Raw genomic sequence first — 21,597 nt, 5'->3', positions numbered from 1 at the left:
TGAGGGAATTCTATTTGTACTGGTTAGGTTCTTTTATTTATTGTTTTATTTTTATCAATTTGACTCAAACTGAAGTATCTGATAAAAGAAAACCTCAACTGAGTAAATGTCCCCATTAGATTGACCTGGAGGCAAGCCTGAAGGGCATTTTCTCCATTGATAATTGATGTGGGAGGGCCTAGTTTACTTGGGATGGTGCCACCCATTGGGTAAGCACCTGGGCTGTATAAGAAAGCAAGATGAGCAAGCCATGAAGAACAAGCAGTTCCTCCATGATTTCTGCTTCAAGTTCCTGCCCTGACTTCCCCATGATTAACTATAAGCTGAAATAAACTCTTTCCTCTCCAAGTTGTTTTTAATCTTGGTGTTTATCACAGCAACAGTAACCAAACTAAGACAGACATTAGTACCAGGCTCTTGGGTTCGGAACTGCTAAGACAGACCTGGCCATGTTGTTTTCTGGAAGATTGTGGAAGGACTTTGGAACTTTGGGCTGGAAATGCCATTAAGTAGTTAGAACTTTATGGACTGTTCTTTGGGAGCCAGGAAGATAAGAATACTAAGAGCAATGCAGATGATAAAGGCCTAGCTTGTGAAGTTTCAGAGGGAAGCAAAGATTCTATCATGGCCATATATGTGGTATTTTGAATTAAGAATCGGTAGTTCTGGTCAGCTGGTGCTGAAGAATCAGGTGGGATGAACAAGAAACCAGAAGCACTGAAGTAAAAACCTTTCCTGGGATACTTGATGCTGGTTAACTGAAGCTGATAAAGCAGCTATGATCAAGAAAAGACCAGCATGATTGAGGCAAACTCTTCTAGACTCTAAAATCTAGAGAGTATCTCCTCAGGGTTAGGACAATGAAGCTCTGGTCCAGATATGGCCAAGGCTGTATCTCATTCTATCAGTCAAACAGGGTAATATGAAGGGGTCATGAAAAGTAGCTGAGGCTTGGCACTACTTGAAAGGTCAGGAGAAGCTATTGGTGAAGGTGCATCCTCAGAGCAGTGGAGACCCCAGCATATTGGAGATTCTAGTTCCATGAGACAAGAACAGCAAAAGCTGTGGAGCAAAGCCAGCCTGAGCTTATGAGACAAGCTATGTGTACTATAAATGGCAAAGCCAGAGAGGTATAGCTGCCCAAGCCCTTTGGAGCTCAGAGGATCATGAGTGTGGGTCCTAGACATCAAGCATTGCATTTACACTGTTGAATTTTGGCGTTGCTTTTTTATTTGATTGTGACTGTGCCATGGCTCTTCATTCTTAGAGTAAGAAAATATGTAACTTATTATTTTATAGGAGCCCATTTAGAGGTTTACAGAGACATTTATTTTTTTAATGAGTGGTGGAATGTTTTAAAGACATTTATGGGGGTTTTTTGGTTGTTTTTTGGTTATTGAGACATAGTTTCTTTGTGTAACAGCCCTGGCTGTCCTGAAACTCACTCTGTAGACCACGCTGGCCTCAAACTCAAAGTTTCATCTGCCTCCCAAGTGCTGTAATTAAAGGCATATATCACCAAACCTATTCTAAATTTATGTTTTATATTGTGATTTTTAACATGAATTGGAGGACAAACAAGTAAGGAAAGGTTATGGTTTAATAGTGGTGTGTTTGTATGTCAAATTGACAAGGGGTTAATTGTGCTGATTGGCTTTTGACAACACAAACTGGAAAAAGAGAATCTCAATTAAGGAACTGTCTCAAATAAATTGTAGGTAAGTTTGTGGGGGCTTTTTCTTTATTAAAAATTAATGTAGGATGCCCAGCCTACTGTGGGTGGTGCAACCCCTAGACTTCTGGGCCTGGGTTATATAAGAAAGCAAGCTGAGCAAGCCAGTAAATAGCATTCCCCTGTGACCTATGCTTCAGTTTCTGCCTCCAGATTCTAGCCCTGACTTCTTTCCATAATGGATTATAAACTGTAAGCTAAAATAAACCCTTTCCTCCCCAAGTTGTTTTTGGTCATGGTGTTTATTACAGCAATAGAAACCAAACTAAGACACTATGAAACCTAATATATCCCCACAAAAACTCCAGCCTTAGATACCTCTCAATACATGCATTTCAGTGAAGTTTCTAACTGGACAAGTGTGAAAGGTCACTGTTGAAAGGACAAGACACAGGGAGAGCAGCAAGAGGTACAGGGAACTTAACACAAACACCAAGAGCCATCAACCTCCTGTAGCTACTTCTGGTTAATGCTAGTATATGCCTGTTTTGTGTGTGGCTGTGCTCCTGTCTGTACTCTTAGAGGCCCACCTGGCTGACTCATGGCAGCCAGCCTTCAGTTTGCTGTACTCGCGCTGCAGCTGCTCCAGCTGCTCCTGCAAAAGCTCCTTCTTCTCCACCAGCTTTTCCCGGGCATGCCTCTCAGCTTGGAAGTCAGCCTTGTAGATATCCGCCTGGCAAATAGAACAAAAGTATGTCAATCATCCATCAGCTGCCTATCAAGCATTCTATGCCATGCCCCCAGAGGAACAGAGTCTTGTCCTGTCCCCAAAGATCACATGATAGTACCCCAGGAACAGATATGAAAGCCTGTGATCCCAAGGGCACCAAGAGGTCAAAGACTCAAAGGAGGTGCAAAGGACTCACGAAGACTAAAAGAGACCACCAAAAATGATGCCAAAGGGGTACACCAGACCCCACTGCCTGGAACAGTAGGCCACTCATGTGACAGGCAGGCAGGAGCAGAGCTCTCACCTGGGCCTTCAGGACTGGGACAGTCTCCATCATCATCTTGTGCTGCTCAGCCTCTTCTTTCAGCTTATCAATCAATTCCTGTTTGGCTACCAGGGCCTCCTCAGCTTGCTGGAGCTGTTGCCTCAGATCTTCTAGCTGCATGCCCTAGAGAGGACAAAAGGCAGAGTCTCTTGGCCCACAGTGGGGCCAAACTACTTCCCTGGCTGGCCACTGTTCTGAGAACTAAGAAGGAAAAGCTGGAGCAAAGCCAGTCCTTTGGACTTCGGGGCAAATGTCAAAATCTCAATGTGTGCAGGGAGAAGGCTGCATCCTGCTGTGGCCCTTTAATACAGAAGAAATGCCGAGGTCTTTCTTAGGATGCACAAAGATCTTAGGACTGATAAGAACTTTGAGGATATATAAAGCACTGCCTCCTACTCTGCGTCATCCCCTTCAGAGAATTTCCAGCTAGGCAGCCTTCCTCTTAACTCTTCAAGGACAGGAGCCATCCTCTCTTCTAACGCTTCCCACTCCAAAGTGAGTAAGTACTATGCAGTAACGCTGTACATACTGCAGGCCCACCATACACCAGACAAGGCTGCAACCCACTGCTTCTTCCACTCTGCCACTTGGTCAAAGGTCTGCTTCTCTCTCTCTCTCTCTCTCTCTCTCTCTCTCTCTCTCTCTCTCTCTCTCTTTCTCTCTCTCTCTCTCTCTCTTTCACACACACACACACACACACACAAAATACATATGCACCCATGCTCTCAAACAATAATTCCCTCCAGAGATTAAGCAGCTATTTGTAAAAGATTTTCTCAGCCACAGTGGATGATCTTTTTGATGTGTTCTTGGATTTGGCTTGCCAGTATTGAGTATTTTTGCATCAATATTCGTGAGTGAAATAGGTCTGCAATTCTCTTTCTTTCTTGAATTTTAGTGTGGTTTGAATATCAGGGTGATCGTGGCCTCATAGAAAGAATTTGGCAATGTTCCTTCTGTTTGTATTTTGTGTAATAACCCAGACTGAGAAAGACAACATATTATGTACTCACTCCTAAGTGGATATTAGCTATAGAATAAAGGATAACTATGTTGCAATCCACAGACCCAGAGAGACTAGCTAACAAGGAGAGTTCATGGGGGACACCCAGTGCAGTGATAAGTTATTTATGTTTTAACAAATAGAGCTTGCCTGGAGATCAGAGTGCAAAGCTAAGCCACTAGAGGTCAGGGAGTGGTGGCACACACCTTTAATCCCAGAAGTTAGTAGAGGGGTCTGTTAGTTCAAGGCCACCCTGAACAACAAGACTGATTCTGTCTAAAAGACAAACAGAACTCACACAAAGGAAATCCTAGCTCTTGGGATCCCACACCTTTAATTCCAGCATTAAGGAAGTGGAGACAGGACTGATAGGGCTGGGCGGAGAGAGGAATACAAGGCGGGAGGAGACAGGAGCTCAAAGCAGTCTCAGGTTTGGTGGAAACGGGCAGTCTGAAGAGACAATCTGAGGACAGGATTGCCCCTTCGGTCTGAGCATTGGTAAAAGGAAAAGGTCTCTCTAGTGGCTGGCCACACTGCTTCCCTGATCTCTCAGCTAATATTAACTACATATATTTATTATTATTATTACTATTAATTATAAAATAATTATTATAATAATTCCCTAAAATCTGACTCTGGGTTTATTTATTAAGACCAATTAGAATTCATGCTACAACCCAAATCTCACTGGCAAGAGATTTCATGAGTGAACTGAGGATGGGTGGGGATGGGAACATGAGTGATCAGGTTGGAAGGGGCACGGAGGAAGAGAGTACTGAGAGGGACTTCTGGGGGAACATTTGGGAGTCAGCTGGAAGCCTGGAGCAGGGGGATCTCCCAGGAGTCTACAGGGAGGACCCCAGCTTAGACTCCTAGCAATAGTGGATAAGTAGCCTGAACTGGCCATCTGCTGTGACCAGATTGGTGTCTGGCCCAATAGTCATCGGAGAGGTATCACCCAGCAACTGACCCACAGCCAAACATTAGGTGGAGTTCAAGAATCCTGCAGAAGGGGAGGAAAGAGTATAGGAGCCAGAGGGGTTAAGGACATCACAGGAAGGCTCACACAATCAACTAAACTGGATTCATAGGGGCTCACAGAGACTAAACTGACAAACAGGGAGCCTGCAAGGGACTGACCAAGGTAGCTTGGTCCTCTTGTGAGATTCCTAACAGTAGGAATAGGGACTGTCTCTGACTCTCTTACTAGCTTTTGGAACCCTACTCCTCACACTGCATTGTCTTGCCCAGCTTTAATACATGGGGAGGTACTTAGTCTTTCTGCAACTTGATATGCCATGTTTTACTGATACTCATGGGAGACCTGTCCTTTCCTGGACGGAGACAGAAGAGGAGGGGATTGGGGATGGGAGGGAGGGATAGGAGAGGGCCTGGGTGAGGAGGATAAAAGTGAGTCTGTAGCCACAATGTAAAATAGATGGAAATAGATGAAAAATAATTTTAAAAAACGATTCTTAATTTACATATGTGTGTATATGTGCCACATGTGTGCAGGTACCCACAGAAGTCAGAGATAGTATCAGATCTCCCACAGCTGGAGTCACAGGTGACTATTAGCCACCTGATGTGGGTGCTAGGAACTGAACTTGGGTCCTCTAAAAAAAACAAGTGCTCTTAACCATTAAACCATCTTACTAATCCCTTAAGCAGCTATTTATAGTTCTTCATCATGTGACCTAGTTTTATGCTTAATATTTATATATCTCTGGGTACATTATGGATGACAATGTCCTTCTTAAAATGTGACCATTAACTTGAGTAACTATGCACAATTTTGTGTTAGCTTTCAAGTTTTTTCTCATTTGACTTCTATTATTAAAGTAATTATTTAAATTTTAGACAAATAAGAAAACCTAAGTTTTTATTTTTAAATTAATATCTGAGTTAACTCATTTCATAATAAATTTTTCATGAAGAGAGGTCTTCATGCTTTTATTATTTGAGCCCTCCCTTAATGTATTTGCTAGGAATAATAGTATTCAAATATTTTTAATCTACTTGTGTAATACTATAGTGTCTTTCAAAAGTTGTTCATACACTTTCTGAATTAAGGCCATATTTAAGGGCTAGAAGAGCTCACCTTTTCACAGAAGGTAAAAAAATTCATAGTTGTAACTGCAGATAAAAAATGTTTTCATGGAGATGTAGTAATCATTATGGCAGTGGAAACACCCAGTTCATAGTCTAAAATTTTAAATGCATGTTTAGGGAGGGGTCAGATTTTAATGACTATTTTAACCACAACTGGTTATGTTATAATAAAATATATATAAAAATACAAAATTTTGTTTAACTAAACTCTGCAACTATAAGAATTATTTTTTATACAGTTGTAATACACACACACATACACACACACACACACACACACACACACACACACACATATCATGGGGTTTGATTTTGTCCAACTGCCTTTCCATCTAGTTCTCCTCATTTTATTCATGGGAAAACAGATATACTCCATTTTTGTGAATCCCTTCATCTTGCATAGCTGCACTGAACTAGAACTGCACAGATCTTTATGGTAAACAATTCTAAGAAATTTACTGAGAGTCAGAAATGCTTTCAGAAAGCAGTTTCTCTAATCTGTTAATACCATTTGGCTTCCCACTGCTCTCTGGAGTTGTTAATTCAACTGGGGGGTTGTTTGGGGAGGGGAGTTGTTTTGTTTTGAGACAGAACCTCTTTCTATAGCCCTGACTATCCTGGAACTTACTATGTAGAGCAGGCTAGCCTCGAATGCACAGAGATCTGTCTGCCTCAGCCTCCTGAGTGCTGGGATTAAAGGTGTGTGCCATCACAGCCAGCATCAATATGTGAGCTTTTGATAACCTTGTTAAAATGTCTTATATGAGCACTAGGATGTAAAGAATTACCAACATTATCCATTCTATTTAGGAGAAAAAGAACAGCTAATAAACTTTATTATGGGGGAAAATGTGACCACTAGAAAACTAGTCATCATGGCACACACTTGTTATCTAGGCACATGGAAGATGGAGGCAAGAGAATCAGGAGTTCAAGGCCAGTCTCAACCACTTAAGAGCTCAAGTCCAGCCTGGGTTATACAAGACCCTGTCATTAAAAAACCACAAAAGAATAGGCTATAAAGATAGTTCAGTCAGTTCAGAATTCAAGCCCCAGAACCAATGTAAGAAAAAGAGCTGAACATGTATAGCTCCCAAGGAATAACACCAATGTCATCCTCTGAATTCTACATACATTAGTACATATGCATGTACAAAGTGAACACTAGAAACTGTGCCCAGCTTAGGGCTGATGAAGATAAACTACCAAAGGGCTCCAAATCATCCTAGAAATGTTTCTGGGGGATGAAAGAAGAGGCTGGAAAGATGGCTCAGCAGTCAAAAACACTTGGTGCTGCTGGAGAGGGCCCAGGTTCAGTTCCCAGAACCCACAAGGTATTCACAACCATCTGTAACTCCAGTTCCAAGGAATCCATCGTTCTTTCCTGTCTTCCAAAGGTACCAAGCACACACTTAGTGCACATACATATATGCAAGCAAACATTTCTATACATAAAATAAATAAGTATAAAAAATGTTTTAAGAACAGGGCCGGGAACCCTGACTGCTCTTCAGACTGGAGAGGGAGGGGGAGAGGAGTGGGGGGAAGGGAGAGAGGAGTGGGAGAAGGGGGAGAGGAGTGGGAGAAGGGGGAGGGAAATGGGAGGCTGGGAGGAGGCAGAAATTTTTTTTCTTCAATAAAAAAAAATAATAAAAAAAATGTTTTAAGAGAAAAAGAAATGTTTCTGCGACTTCCCTCCTGGCTCTGAGCATGAAGGAATGGCCATGCAGAAAAGCATCCTTATTCTATAAACTGAGTATTTGAAGGTCCTATGGATGCATCCCATCTTCTTGTGGCCATCTCTAAACTGTCAGAGCTGCAGCCCTAATGAAGGTGTCAGGCAATTTGAGAGTCCCTTCCAAAAGTTAGATGAGCTACATCTCAAAGGTCCCATTGCTCCCCTTCAAGTACATGGGAGAAGAAGGGAAAAATCTTTCCCTGGACAGCCCAGGGCAGCCATACTTACTAGCTTGTGCTCTCCACTCACCTTGCTGCTCTTGATTTGACTGTCATAATCTTGGAAGAGCTGGTGATAGGCTGCCTGCAACTGAGCCAGTTTCCTCCTGTACAAAAGGAGCTGTCACTGAAGAAACAGCTTGCTTGGTACAGCTTCCCCCTCTTTCTTCTTGTCCCATAAAAGACCTGAAATGTGGGCTTCCAGGATTACATGTGGGCTCCTGAGGCCATCAACTCTAAGGTTGGCTTTGCTTACTACAAGAATGCAGTGTAACTGATTTGGCTGCTACATAGTTCATGTTTTCCTTAAAGCCAACATCTTGGGGTGTTTCTTTTTTTTCTTTTTTTTTTTTTTTTTTGGTTTTTCGAGACAGGGTTTCTCTGTGGTTTTGGAGCCTGTCCTGGAACTAGCTCTTGTAGACCAGGCTGGTCTCGAACTCACAGAGATCCACCTGCCTCTGCCTCCCGAGTGCTGGGATTAAAGGCGTGCGCCACCATCGCCCGGCTCTTGGGGTGTTTCTAACAAGGGCTAGGGTACAACTCAGGAGTAGAACCTTTGGCTAGTGTGCTTAAGGTCCAACGCTCCATTTCTAGCACCAAAAAGAAAATAAATGGGTGAAATGTTTATAATAAAACAGCACTTGACTACACTTTGTACAAAACAAAGAGGCAGGGAAATTGTTCTAAATTAAAGAAAACTCAAATGGAAGCTGAACCAGATGCCAATAGCATGTTTAGAGCCTGTGCACAGATTGTGGGCCCAGATGAGTCTTTAGGGCCAGCTTGAGGCACCATGATTCCTTGCTTTCCTTACACCAAGAGCATACTTCAACTGTGATGAAAAAAACATGTGTAGGACATATAGTAAACTATGAATATAAATGGAAAATATTTCTGTTTACATATAATAGTTGACTCTTTCATTAGCAAGGCAAAGGGAGAAAGTCAGCTCTTCTAAACACAGCCAATCCCTACCAGGACTCCCCAAAAGACAGAAAGCACCATGGGTGCTCTGAAATCTCTTGGTTCCGACCCTCCCAGCCACTCACTTCTCCTCTGAAGCAGTCTGACGCTCCATTCGCAGGGCAGCCTCCACACTCTGGTTCTGCATGCGCAGCTGGTCCACCTGCACGCTGTGCTGCTGCTGCAGCACCTCCCGTTCACTCTCCAGCTGTCTAACCTGCTCACTAACGGCTCGCATCCTGACATACAACAAAAAAAGAACACACTGAGGTGGCTGGAACAAGGCAGCCTGGGGAAGGGGTCAAGTCCTTAATAGCCAGTGTCCGAGAACTAATTCTGGTGGCAAAGTAAAATAACCATGGCACCCAGAAAAAAGAAGCATCTCCTGGAAATGGCCCTGAAGTCATTAAGAGTGTGAAAGCTATCCCTGCCCCTCACCAGTTACAACGCTTAAGAGAGCAGGCCCTATACCTCAACTGGGTAACACAATAGAGCCAACCTGGTTGGCAGAGGTGTGGGTGAGACAGCCCCAAAGTTGTAAGCATGGGAGAGCTGTCCCCACTACTTGCCTGTCGTGTGACGATGTGGGAGGGTGAAAGATGTCCCCCCTTTACCCCTTTCCCCTTACCACCTCCAACAGACAAGAGAGCTGACCCTCCCCCTTACCAGCTGTAGCACTTAGTTAACATTCCCTGCCCCTTGCCTAGGCAGCACAGAAGAGATGCCCAGTGGCTGAAGGTGAGGGTGACCCAACCCTGATGTTATGAGCAATGGAGAGCTGCCCTCATTCCTCATTTGGCATGTGGTAGCCCCACCTCCGGCACATTAACACTTGAGAAGTGTGGAGGAGCTGACCCTGGGGTCATAAGAGAGGAAAAGCTGTTCCCACTCCTCATCAGCAGCAGTACTTAGGAGAGAGGCTCCTGGCAACACAAGAGCTGGCCCTAACAGTGTCAGTGTGAGAGAGCTGATCCTGAGGGCATGAAAACAGGACAACTGGCCCCACCCTTGCTCATTGCTGAAAGAGGTGAATTAGCCAGGGCAGTGCTGGTGGTGAGGACAGGGGAGAACTAGCTGGCAGATCAACCCTACAACTGCCCAGGCCCAGATCCAGGGTTATGAGTTGGCCCACCCCAACATCCACCCATCTTTGATCTGCTGGAGCACGTGAAGGGACCTGACCCAGACACCCAATGCTGCAGGATCTCCACGGCACAGGGTGACAACAGGATATCCAAGAGGAGTCCTAGTGAGGGCCCAGCATTGATAATGTAGTGGAAACCAAAAGCCTCAAACCAGACCATTGACTCTTTGCAATGAACACTTGCAAATAACGATATATGAACAAAGGGATTTACGTTGTGATTCACTGTGTCACACCGCAGCTTCCATGATGAAATTTTTAATTCTTTCCCTTTTTAATTTTTTTCCTTTTTTCTCTTAAATGTTGTTTTATTTGGGGGTGCAGGGGAGAAAGGAGGATCAAAAGGAACAGGGAAATAAATGGGATCAAGATACATAATGTAGGGGCTGAGAGAAGGCTCAGAGGTTAAGAGCACTGTCTGCTCTTCCAAAGGTCCTGAGTTCAATTCCCAGCAACCACATGGTGGCTCACAACCATCTGTAATGAGATCTGGTGCCCTCTTCTGGCATGCGAGCATACATGGAAAGAATGTTGTACACATAATAAAGATACATGATATAAAAGGCACATATAATAAATAAAAAGAAACATCTCCTGACATGTGTTTGCTTCTTATGCCCAACAGACAATCACATGCAGTTGGCAAGGAGATAAACTAGGAAGGGGATTTAGGTACCTGCACCCCAAGCTGCTGCCGGAACCAGGTGGGAGGAGTCACTGGGAAGATGCCAAAACAGTCTGGGTAAAGTGATGTCAAGAGACTGTTCAGAGTCCCAGGCACCCTCATTGAAGGCTCAAGTTCCATACCTGGGGTATACAGCCTCATGGAACAGAAGATGGCATCAAAGTCTCAAGAGAATTCATCTCTCCCTCTATACTCTCTCACTGTAAAAGCTTTAAGTTGTCTCACCTATATCACCCATAGTCCCTACATCTTCTGATCCTGGTCCACAGTACCCCACAGTTTCCCTTAAACCCCAGACCCCAAGCACTAGCCTCATCACCCTGGTACCTCCCTATGTATCCATTACCAAGGCAATAATGGGCATATCCATGGGCCTCTGAAGTAGCCTCTGACCACAGGTCACCTCAACTTTGCCAAGGCAAATCTAGACTACTGGGCCTGCTCCCCTTTGGCTTTTGCTCACATTGTCCGTCCCCTAGCCACCACAACCAGTGGTCTCTGAGCCCAAGTCGAACTGTCCTCCCTTCCACAGGACAGAAGCCCCAATCCACTGCTTCACAAACATAATGACTACCTACTGTACTGAAAAGGCCAAGACTACCCTTCACCAACTATCTGGAAGACAGCAACAAGGTAATGAGATAGGCACAAAAATGCCCATGTCTGTGACATGGTCTCACGTGGCAACCCAATCCCCTTGGCAAGACCTAAGGCCACTACTTGGCAAAGTCAATCAAACACTCTTTTCTGCCAATGTGATCAACTCCCAACAGAAACATGGGGTTCACAGTCTCTAGTTAGAAATAGCTCATGGGAGCTCTGTGCTGTTCATAGGAGTAAAATGTATTCAGTCTTCTTCATCTAGGACTTTCTGCCTTGGTAGAATCCCATTGCATGCCTTTCCCATGAAAAACTTTAGTCTGATTAGTGAGATCTTGCGTGTAGTTTTAGGGGGCCCTGCAATGGTTCCTAAAGAATAAACTGATCCTGAATGTAATGGTTTGAATGAAAATAGCCCTCATAGGCTCATATGGAGCAGCATTATTTGAAAAGATTAGGACACGTGGCCATGTTGGAGTAGGTGTGGCCTTGTTGGAGAAAGTATGTTACTAGAGTGGGCTTTGAGGTGTTAGAAGCTCAAGTCAGACCCAGTGGCTCATTATCTCTTCCTGCTGCCTGCCAATCCAGATGCAGAAGTCTTAGTTCCTTCTCCAGCACCATGTCTGCCTGCATGCTGCCACACTTCCTGCCATGATGATAATGAACTAAACCTCTGAATGTAAGTTAAGCAAGCTCCAATTAAATGTTTTCCTTATAAGAGTTTCCATGATCATGGTGTCTCTTCACAGCAATAGAAACCCTAACTAAGACACCGAGTAAAGGGTCGGATACTGGAAATAAAAGTGGAACTAGATTCATATATGTTGGACCAGGGCCACCCTGAGGGCCCCAGGAAATCAGAGGAACTCCTAGGGGCTCCTACATTTGCCTCATTCAAAACCCTGGAAAGGGCCTCCTGGGCTAGATTCCCCTCCCCACTCACCTTCCCTCTAAAGTTTGCCGTTCTTTGGTGGCAACCTCCAAGCGACTCTGGCTTTCCTGGAGTTCCCCCAGTAATGATGTCACCTGGGCTTTCACAGAGGCCTTGTCCTCAGCCATCTGCTGCAAGAAAAAAGGTCATTTCCTATCAGTACTACTTTCTCCCACGATGCCCACTTTTAGCATCCACAAGACCCGAGGCAGTCTGCAAGCAGCTGATGTACTAAGGGATTCTCCTGCCCCTTAGTACCTATTTGGTGCAGGAGAATTGTCTGTATTCTGTCAATCATGTTATAAATAAACGCTGATTGGCCAGGCAGGAAATACAGGTGGGAAAACCAGACAGGAAGTAGAAATGATGTAATGAGAACAGGAGAATTCTGGGAAGGAGGAAGTTGATTCCTCCCACTCCTGCCCAGACCACCAAAGCAGCAGGATGTGATCTGCCTCACTGAAAAAAGGTACTGAGCCACATAGCTAACATAGATCAGAAAAATGGGTTAATCAAGATGTGAGAGTTAGCCAGTGAGAGGCTAGAGATAATGGGCCAATCAGCTTATAATTTATGGAGACCTATGTGTGATTTTCTTTGGGACTAAACAGCTGGGGAACTGGGCAGGACAAAAACCACAACAACAAACAAGCAGGCCTGGCCCCTCCATGTTACACCTATAAACCTAGGTATATTGGAGCCTCATTAGCCCAATAGCTATCTGTCCTCCCCAAGTCACCAACCTAGACTGTCAGCTGATAGTGAACCTTTCTCAGTCTCTTTGAAACCCTGTAAAAGGAGACCAGACTCAAAGACATCCACAAAAATTAACAACCTAGTCTATATACACAACAGGTAAGAAGTCTCATTTTAAAAAAATGAAAGAAAATACTGAATTTTTTTAAATACTAAGAGCTGAACCAGCAAGAAGACTCATCGGGTAAAGGTACTTGCCACCAAGGCCCATGACCTGATTTTGATCTTTCAAACCACATGGTAGAATGAGAGACTCAACTCCCACAAACTGTCCTGAGTGCTGAGATTAAACTATACTCAGCTCAGCCAAACATTAAGGTTGACCAAACCTTAATATATCTTCAAACAGCTTAAGATCACATTCCTAGAATGTCCCAGGCCCCTTCCTAGTTCCTACTTGCAAATACTCAGAGCTGTTAAAGGAACTATTTTAGCCAACACTACATAGGCTGGAAGGCTAATAAGTACTACCAGTCATGACTCCTTCCTCTATCCCTCTCAAAGTCCATGTATTTCCTAAGGTCCTAACCCTGTCTCAAAAACCTGAATGCCACTCCTTTGAAATGAAATCATCAGAAAGGATAGGACTCAGACTCCCGGTCTCATGGTATAGTAAAATCCTACATTTGATTGTACAAGACTGTAAATACACTGAACTCATTACATTGACACTAATTCTCTTTGTCATTCACTTGAGCTCCTTCTCCTGCCCAAATCCTTCATTTTCTTTCTACCTCTATTTCTGTCTTTGTCTTATTTTTTGAAGTACTGGAAACTGAATTCCAGGCCTTACACATGCAAGTACATGTACTGAACCACACTCTGGTCCCTATTCTTATTTTAAAATTCCCGGTCATTAGGTAAAGAGATGACTTAGTGGTTAAGAAGAGTACTTGCTGCTTTTTAGAAGATCAGAATTTAGTTCCTAGCACCATGACCATCTAGTAGCTTACAGCTACCTGGAATTCCAATTCAAGGGGATTTGACACTCCCTTCTGACCTCCAAGGAGCACCTGCACACATTACATACACAGACAGACACAAACATCCAAACACATCAATAAAAATAAATCTTAAAAGAAGATAAAATACCCAGTCACCTTTGCAGATCACCCACCAGAGCTCAGCTAGCCCTTTCCCTCTCACTGATATCAGTTTCTGGAAAAAAAAACCTGTTTCCATGACTTTAACAACTGTCCACCTTTATGTTTCACATTGGTATCCTTATTAAAAAAGAGGAGGGTTTTGAGACAGCTCAGCACGTCTCAGCAGGTAAAGATGCCCGCCATGAAGCCTGACAACCTGCATTCAATCCCTGGGACATATATGGTAGAAAGAAAACTGATTCCTGCAAGTTGTCCTCTGACCTACATGTGCACAACATGACATATACATGCCCACATGTGTGAGTGCTTGCACAGACACACACACTACACAAAATAAAATGTAATAAAAATTTTAAGAGAGGAAGAAAAGACCATGTGACAAGAGAGCTGGGGCGCACCAAGGGCTGCCAACACTGATAATACACTTGGAGAAGTACCTGGAATAGCCCTTGTGAAGAACCTACCCATACCTCCATCCTAGACCTCTAACCTCCAAAACTGGGGACAATCTGTTACCAAAGCCCCAAGTATGTGGTACCTTGCTGCTGTCTCCCTAGATAGAAACCAAATGCTTTGACCAGGCACTCCCAGCAGCACTGTGAACTTAGCCCTATATTATAAAAACCTGACTCTGGCAGGTCTTCCCTAACCTTTCTTCCAGGATTACCCCTGCCAGATGACATTATCCCTGTTCAACTACTGTCACTGGGGTCCTGAAATCTGCTGATCCAAATGGCCCCAAAATACCCTGTCATCCCACACTAAGCACACCATCCTTTGGGGGCAATGCAATACAAGGGCCAACTTAAAGGCCTGGAACCATATACTTCTCCAAAGGCTCCTGAGGATCATCTCTGAGCCCCATGGGAAATCCTGCCTGATGAGAGTGCCTTGGTTTAACAACGGTCTAGGCTGTCTGGGCTGATGGCAGGGTATAAGTGAGGGCCTTAGAAACATGGTATGGTGCCAGCTGGACTTCAGGGTGGCTAGGACCTATGCAAGCTGGATCAGGTACCCACGCACTCCATGCTGTCATAAGTGAGCCCAATATAAACCCAAGACATAGGCATGCTTCCTGCGTGACATTGCTCCATGTACACTGTCCCCACCGCTCACAGCAAAAGCACTGCTCCCTGAGAAGCTCACATCTGTCCTCTCCTGGCTCCTGCCCTACATGCCTTGTACCTTGGATAATTTAAATGTGGACCCTTTCAATGTAATAAACTAACAATGAGTGTGATGGCTTCTCTTGGTTCTCAAAGTGCCCCTACCAATCAAGCCAGAAGAGGTCCTGGGGGGACTCCCAACAACATGCCTCCTATGAGAATATGCATGTTATTACAGTCTTCAAACACAAGTGAGGCAGAAGGGCCTGCCCACCCACCAATTACCTGCTGGCATTTCTTCAGGTGCTCCAAATCCTTTAAGGCCTGTTCCCTCTGTCTGTGCAGGTCAAGCTTCTCCATGCTTAGTCTCTCTACCAGCTTCCTGGCTTCCTGGAATTTGCACATGAGGAACTCCTTCTCCTCCCGCTGGCTGACCTGGAAATGCAGCAGCTCCTCACAGCATTCTCTTAGCATCTGATTGCTCTGCCGGATGGCATCTGGGGACAGGGAAGACAGCAAAGGAGATGTGGGTCCTGACAGCCAGGCACTCCCGTAATACTAGGTGGCCTTTCTCAAAGAAGTCAAATCAATTCCACTGATGATATGCTCCCAAGTGTCTGCAATGCATTACTAAACACATCATCTTCACTTGAAGGGATACATCAAATGCAGCTTTCTTTTTAAGTACTTCATTTATATTCTGGTCAGTTGGGAGGTAACCCTACCCTGGAGCACTCAGTTCCAGTCTCCCAGGCCTGCATCTCTGTCTTCAAGATCAGGGGATGCTAAACATGCCTACAGACTTGGGGAGGTAGGGAGACAGTCCCCAAGACAAATCTCACTGTGTAGCTTCTGGCTACAGCCTGGGAGTCCAGAAGGTGCAGACAGAACAAGTTAGTAATATCTGAGTTTCATCATCTTCAGCTGCATATTCAATAACAGTTAACAACCACCTTGCAAAAATGAGGGTGGCATGAGAAAGGACAGGCTGCCTGTGCGGGAGACACACTCAAAGACCTCTTATCACCAGAGCTGACCATGCCCTTCCAAGAGCAGGCCACACTACATCTTAGGACAAAACCCTCTCTCTCCCAAGGAAAACCATATTCTCTCCCACCTTAAAGCTTGCTGTGTCCTGAGAAAGATGAAACCTACTCCCATTGATCCATATAGCCCACTTTCCCCCCCCCCACCCACCATGGCTTCTCAGCTTGTCCTCTTTCCCCTTTCCCGTCTCCTTCCCCCTTCCTGGTGCTGGCCCTGAACCACATTATTTCTTATATGTGAATCTTCACAGAGAACCCCACCTGAAACCAAGCAGGAAGATGGCTAAGATGGCTGGTTCTTAAGCAAATCATGGCCTCATAGCCTACCAATAATGAGGTGCAGGTGAAAATAAGTTTTGTCCTTAGTGTGCCAGGCCACTCCTGACTATTTTACTCCATGCCTCCCTCACACTGCAACCTTCACCTCGGAGCTCTTGGTTCTCTTCCAGGCAGCGCTGGAGGGTCTCGGGAGTACCCTGCTCTGAAGGCAGATGTAACATTGCCGGCTTTCCCAGAGATTCTTCACCCTGCATTTCCTGGTCCCCTGCTGGGCCACCACTGGGCTGCACCATCTCACTCAACTGATTCTTCCAGAGGTGCCTGCTCATCCAACAAAACAGTATCTAGAAAAAGACAGTAGGAGTGCATGACACAGGGCAGAATTCTGTCAACCTATACAGAAGCCCTAGACTTTAATTCACAGCAAAAGGCTGGACATTTTATCTGGTGGAACAGGTACAATATAAAAGTGGAGTCTGGGTCTAAGATGTAGCAAATATTCCCATTCCAAAGGAGAGAGTTATTTGTGGAAAGAAAGGACAGTGTACTGGGAATCCTATCTCCTCCATATACCTTCAAGTAGAAGCAGAGAGTCCTGGCCCCTCACTTAATGTAGTAGAATGGTTCATATATCCATGTCCTAATCCCTGCAACTCAAACATGTCCTCTCACTGGAGCTGACCACACCCTTTCAAAAGCAGACCATACTCCATCTTGGGGGGAAAAAACTTCTCTCCCAAAGGAAAACTATATCCCCTACCACCAAATGCTTGCTGTATCCCAAGAAAGATCAAACCTACTCCTACAGCTCACTTTTCCCCCTACCCACCATGACTTAATAGCTTGTCCTCTTTCCCTACAAATGTGACTTTACTTGGAAAAAAAGGATCTTTACAGATGTGGTTAAATTAAGGATCAAGTCAAGAATGGTAGTGCATACCTTAAATCCCAGCATTTAGGAGACAGAGTCAGGCAAATCTCTCTAAGTTCAAGGCCAGCCTGATCTACATAGTAGTAAGAACCAGTCTCACAAAAATTAAGGCCCTCAAATTGAGATCATCATAAGTTACATGGGTGGGCCATCACCCCAATAACAAGTACCCTTCTGAAAGACAGATGAGACAGGACTGGAAATGTAGTTCAGTGGTAGAGCACTTACCTAGCATACACAAGGCCCTGGGTTCAATTCCCAGCTCCTCACATACACACAAAAGAGACAGAAGAGAGAAGGAAAACATACAGGGAGACAGGCATGGGAAGACAGAAGCTGAGAATAGACTGATATAACCACAAACTAAGGAACAACTGAGCCACCAGCAGCACCAGCAGCTAAAAGACACAGGAAGGATGCTCTTGTACAATTTGCAGATGGAGTGTGGCTTTGTTGACCCTCTGGTTTTATTCTCCTGACCTCCAGAACTGTGAGATATCAAATTTCTGTTGTTTTATGCTACCAGGCCTGTGGTCATTTCTTATAGGACTCACAGGAAACTCAAATACCTGGTAAGAGAGACTTCAGGAGATGATACTGTACGTGAGGATAGAAGAGAACTCTGGTGTCTTCTGTATGCTAAGAATTTTGAAAGTGGGACTTGGGTTGTCAGTGTGAGACACATGACCCCTGATCTGTTTAGGTTGGCTTGTAAGTCAAATGGAGGACATGCAGGGCAGAGTTTACCTAGAGACTTTCTAAATCCTGCCTGATTGACTATCAGGAAGAGTATAATTTCAATGCAAGCTTCCAGAAGTGGGCCTTCAGTAAGGGAGGACACCTGTAACACTTGAAGAATCTTGGCTATTTACACTAAAAGTGTTGATACCCATAGATCCATTTGCCTGAGCTCACCCAGCTGACCCTTCCCTCTTCTTCACCTTCTTTCTTCCTTCAGCTTCCAGAAAAGCCTCTTCTGGTGTCTCTCACTCCCTCAAAGGATGATCCTGCTGAGGCCCTTTCACTGAGTTCCCATTCCTTCATGTTGAGGTGCCTGGGGGCCTATTTCCTAACTACATTCACCCCTGCAGCAATTCTAGCCAGTCTCATGGTTTTAACCCCAATTTTAATGTTGATAATATCGCAAACAGTTCTCACTCCTGAATTCCAGACTCACATATCAAAATACTTGGATGTTTAGAAGTCTACTCAAGGGGCTAGAGAGATAGTTCAGCTGTTAGGAGTGCTCAATGCTCTTCCAGAGGAGGCAAGTTTACTTCCAGTACCCATGTTGGGTAGCTCATAACCATCTATAACTCAAGCACCAGGGATCTAATGTACTCTTCTGGTCTCCTAGGTGTGCGCACATGCATAAACACACACACACAAAGAGGTAGTCTCAAAATTCATTTCTCAGGGCTAGAGGTATAGCTCAGCAATAAAGCACTTGCCAAACATTCACCAGATCCTGGATCCCAGCACTACCCAAAAAAGTGAGTCTCCCAAATCCACTTCTACCCACAACTTCCCTTACTATCAGCTGAAAACAAATCCATCCCCCAATTATCAGAACAAAAAGCTTGAGTATTTCTGTGGTTTTGTCTGCTTGTTTGCTCAAATAGTTTCTCTGTTCCTTTTCTTCTCCCTCCCTCATCATAACAAATTCATGAAGAACCTCTATAAACATTAAGTATTTTAAGTGCGATCATAGTATTGTAGTTATGTTTATTTAGAGTCCTTTCTGAAAGAGATGCATAATGAAATACTCACATGTCTGAAATTCACTGCATAATAAAAGGGAGATGCCTAAGGATATATCCAAAAGAAATGAAAACACAAGTCCATATATAAATGATCACAGCAGCAGCATTACTCAAAGCAGCCAGAGGGGAAACAATCCAAATGTCCATCAACTGATAAATAAGCAAAATCTAGCCAGGCGGTGGTGGCGCACGCCTTTAATCCCAGCACTTGGGAGGCAGAGGCAGGTGGATCTCTGGGATTTTGAGGCCAGCCTGGTCTACAAGAGCTAGTTCCAGGACAGGAACCAAAATGCTACAGAGAAACCCTGTCTCGAAAAACCAAAAAAAAAAAAAAACAAAACAAAACAAAACTAGTACAGCCACATGCAAAACAATAACACATGCTCTAAAGAACTGCTAAGAGAAAGAAATGTTACCAAACGCTAAATACTGTATGTACTTCCACTCATAATAAATATCCAAAAACATGTAAATCCAGACAGAAAGTAGTTTAGTGGTTACTTAGATTAGGTGGATTGGAGTTTCTTAGGATTTCTTTTGGGGGTGATGACGATGTTCTGCAATTAGTGATGTTAGCACACTCCCATGAATCCACTAAAAAACACTGAATTATAGACCTTAAATGTGTGAATTGTAGCCAGGTGTGGTGGTTTATTTCCCAGAACTTGGGAAGTAAAAGTAGAACTCAAAAGAATGGGATCCTCATGAGACTCTATCTCCAAAAATTTTGAATTATGGGCAAGTGAGATATCTCAGTGGATAAATGCCCTTGTTATGCAAGCCTAGAGATCTGAGAACACATATAAAGGTGGAAAGGAGAGAGTTGGCTCAACAACATTGTCCTCTGACCTCTACACATTCAGGCCACAGCACCTATGCTATCTCCCCCACCCTCACCCCCCTACCCACACAATAACAGTAAATGAATATTTTTTTAAACGTAAATGGTGCAGCATGCAAATTATGTCTCAAGAAAGCTGTTACTGAAAATCATAATAGGTGGGGCAAGAGAGATGATGACTCAGTGGTTAAGAGCACTTGCTATTGCTGTGGAGAACAGTTCCCAGCAACCACATGGTGGCTCATAAACATCTGTAACTCCAATCCAAGGGGACCTGACACCTTCTTCTGACCTCCTTTAGCACCAGACAATCATGTAGTACCCATACATACTCAGCAAGCATGAAGTACACATACATACTCACAGCCAACACACCCATACACATAAAATAACATCTTTTCTAAAGAAGAAAATAATCATGGTAAAGGGTGTGAATTAAAGTTAGCTATGAGTTGATAGAGAAAGCTAAAGAAATGTGTACATGAAACTTACTTTTATACATTTTTTTTTGATTTTTCGAGACAGGGTTTCTCCGTAGCTTTTGGTTCCTGTCCTGGAACTAGCTCTTGTAGACCAGGCTGGTCTCGAACTCACAGAGATCCGCCTGCCTCTGCCTCCCGAGTGCTGGGATTAAAGGCGTGCTCCACCACCGCCCGGCTACATTTTTAAAGTTTTCAATAATAAAAGGCTGACAGCACTATCATCTTCCCCCATGGATGACTGCAATAATCTCTTTACAAATCACAATGCTTTGCTTCTTCCCTTGCCCTTTACAATCAACCACCCCACTGGGACAAAGATAACTCAGACTACTTCTCCCTTCTACTAAGAACCCTATCAGAGTTCCCATTTCTCCCAGTGCAAAAAACAAAGTCTGTACAACAGCCTACAAGGCCCTATACTACCTATTTCCCCTTCTTTCCTTCCTCTCCACCAACTATTCCTCCCTGACTGCTTCTGCTACCGGTCCTTCCTTTTTTCTAAGAAATACTAAGACAACACATTCATTCTCAGATCAGATCAATGGTATGAGAACAGACCAATCAATTACTAATCATTTGCAAAGTGAGCAGAGGTGCATAAGATATTTAGCTGTCAAGATACACTTGAAAACTTTTTAAAGACTTCAAATGCACTCAAGTTTGATAAACAGCTTGGCCTAGTGGCACACACCTATTACTCCGGCACTCGAAAAGGCTGAGGGAGGAGAATCTTGAGTTCGAGGTCTGCCTGGCCCACATCGCGAGGCATTGTTTCAGAAAACTAAGTTTGATCAACAGAAAAATGTCTCCGAAGCCTTTAGGCGACAGCTGCAGCAGAGGGAAGCTGGGTCGCGAATCAGCACTCCTGAACCAATGCTCTAAAAGCATGCGAAAGCATGCGACAGAACAAACTGGGCCCAAGGGGGGTGGGGTGGGGACTTCAGGAGCCTCGGAAGCTGCGGAACGGCCACGGATGGAGCCCTGTCTTTGGAGAAGAGGACCGCACCTGTCAGCAAAGTCAGCCAGAAGTGAAGAGGGCGGGAACAGCGGGATCCGACCTCTCAGACTGAATCGGAGCTCCCAGAAAGTCGTAGTTTAAGCGGTCACCCTTCCTTTGTCGGCTGTGGAAACTCCCGCTTCCGGCTTCCGGTGTCGTAAGTGTGGGA

The 21,597-nt window shown here is 44.3% G+C and overlaps 1 protein-coding gene across 2 annotated transcripts in view; it reads right to left on the bottom strand.

Annotated features, from left to right (window-relative positions):
* The window catches only part of Ikbkg (inhibitor of nuclear factor kappa B kinase regulatory subunit gamma), a 28,737-nt gene extending 7,152 nt beyond the window's left edge, over nt 1-21,585 (bottom strand). Inside the window, exons 1-8 of one of the 2 annotated variants that reach the window (XM_075957281.1) lie at nt 21,438-21,585; nt 16,560-16,758; nt 15,375-15,586; nt 12,134-12,252; nt 8,848-9,000; nt 7,830-7,905; nt 2,707-2,850; nt 2,263-2,405 (exon numbers count right to left, since the gene is read on the bottom strand). In XM_075957281.1, coding sequence (XP_075813396.1) covers nt 2,263-2,405; nt 2,707-2,850; nt 7,830-7,905; nt 8,848-9,000; nt 12,134-12,252; nt 15,375-15,586; nt 16,560-16,743 — 1,031 coding nt within the window. In that variant the 5' untranslated portion in view covers nt 16,744-16,758; nt 21,438-21,585. The remainder of the gene's footprint in view (nt 1-2,262; nt 2,406-2,706; nt 2,851-7,829; nt 7,906-8,847; nt 9,001-12,133; nt 12,253-15,374; nt 15,587-16,559; nt 16,759-21,437) is intronic. The other variant, XM_075957280.1, reaches the window with a different exon arrangement.
* Nucleotides 21,586-21,597: the final 12 nt, after the last annotated feature.

Source organism: Microtus pennsylvanicus, chromosome X (genome assembly GCF_037038515.1).
Source record: "Microtus pennsylvanicus isolate mMicPen1 chromosome X, mMicPen1.hap1, whole genome shotgun sequence".
NCBI lineage: Eukaryota > Metazoa > Chordata > Mammalia > Rodentia > Cricetidae > Microtus > Microtus pennsylvanicus.
This window is presented reverse-complemented; position numbering and strand designations above follow the sequence as displayed.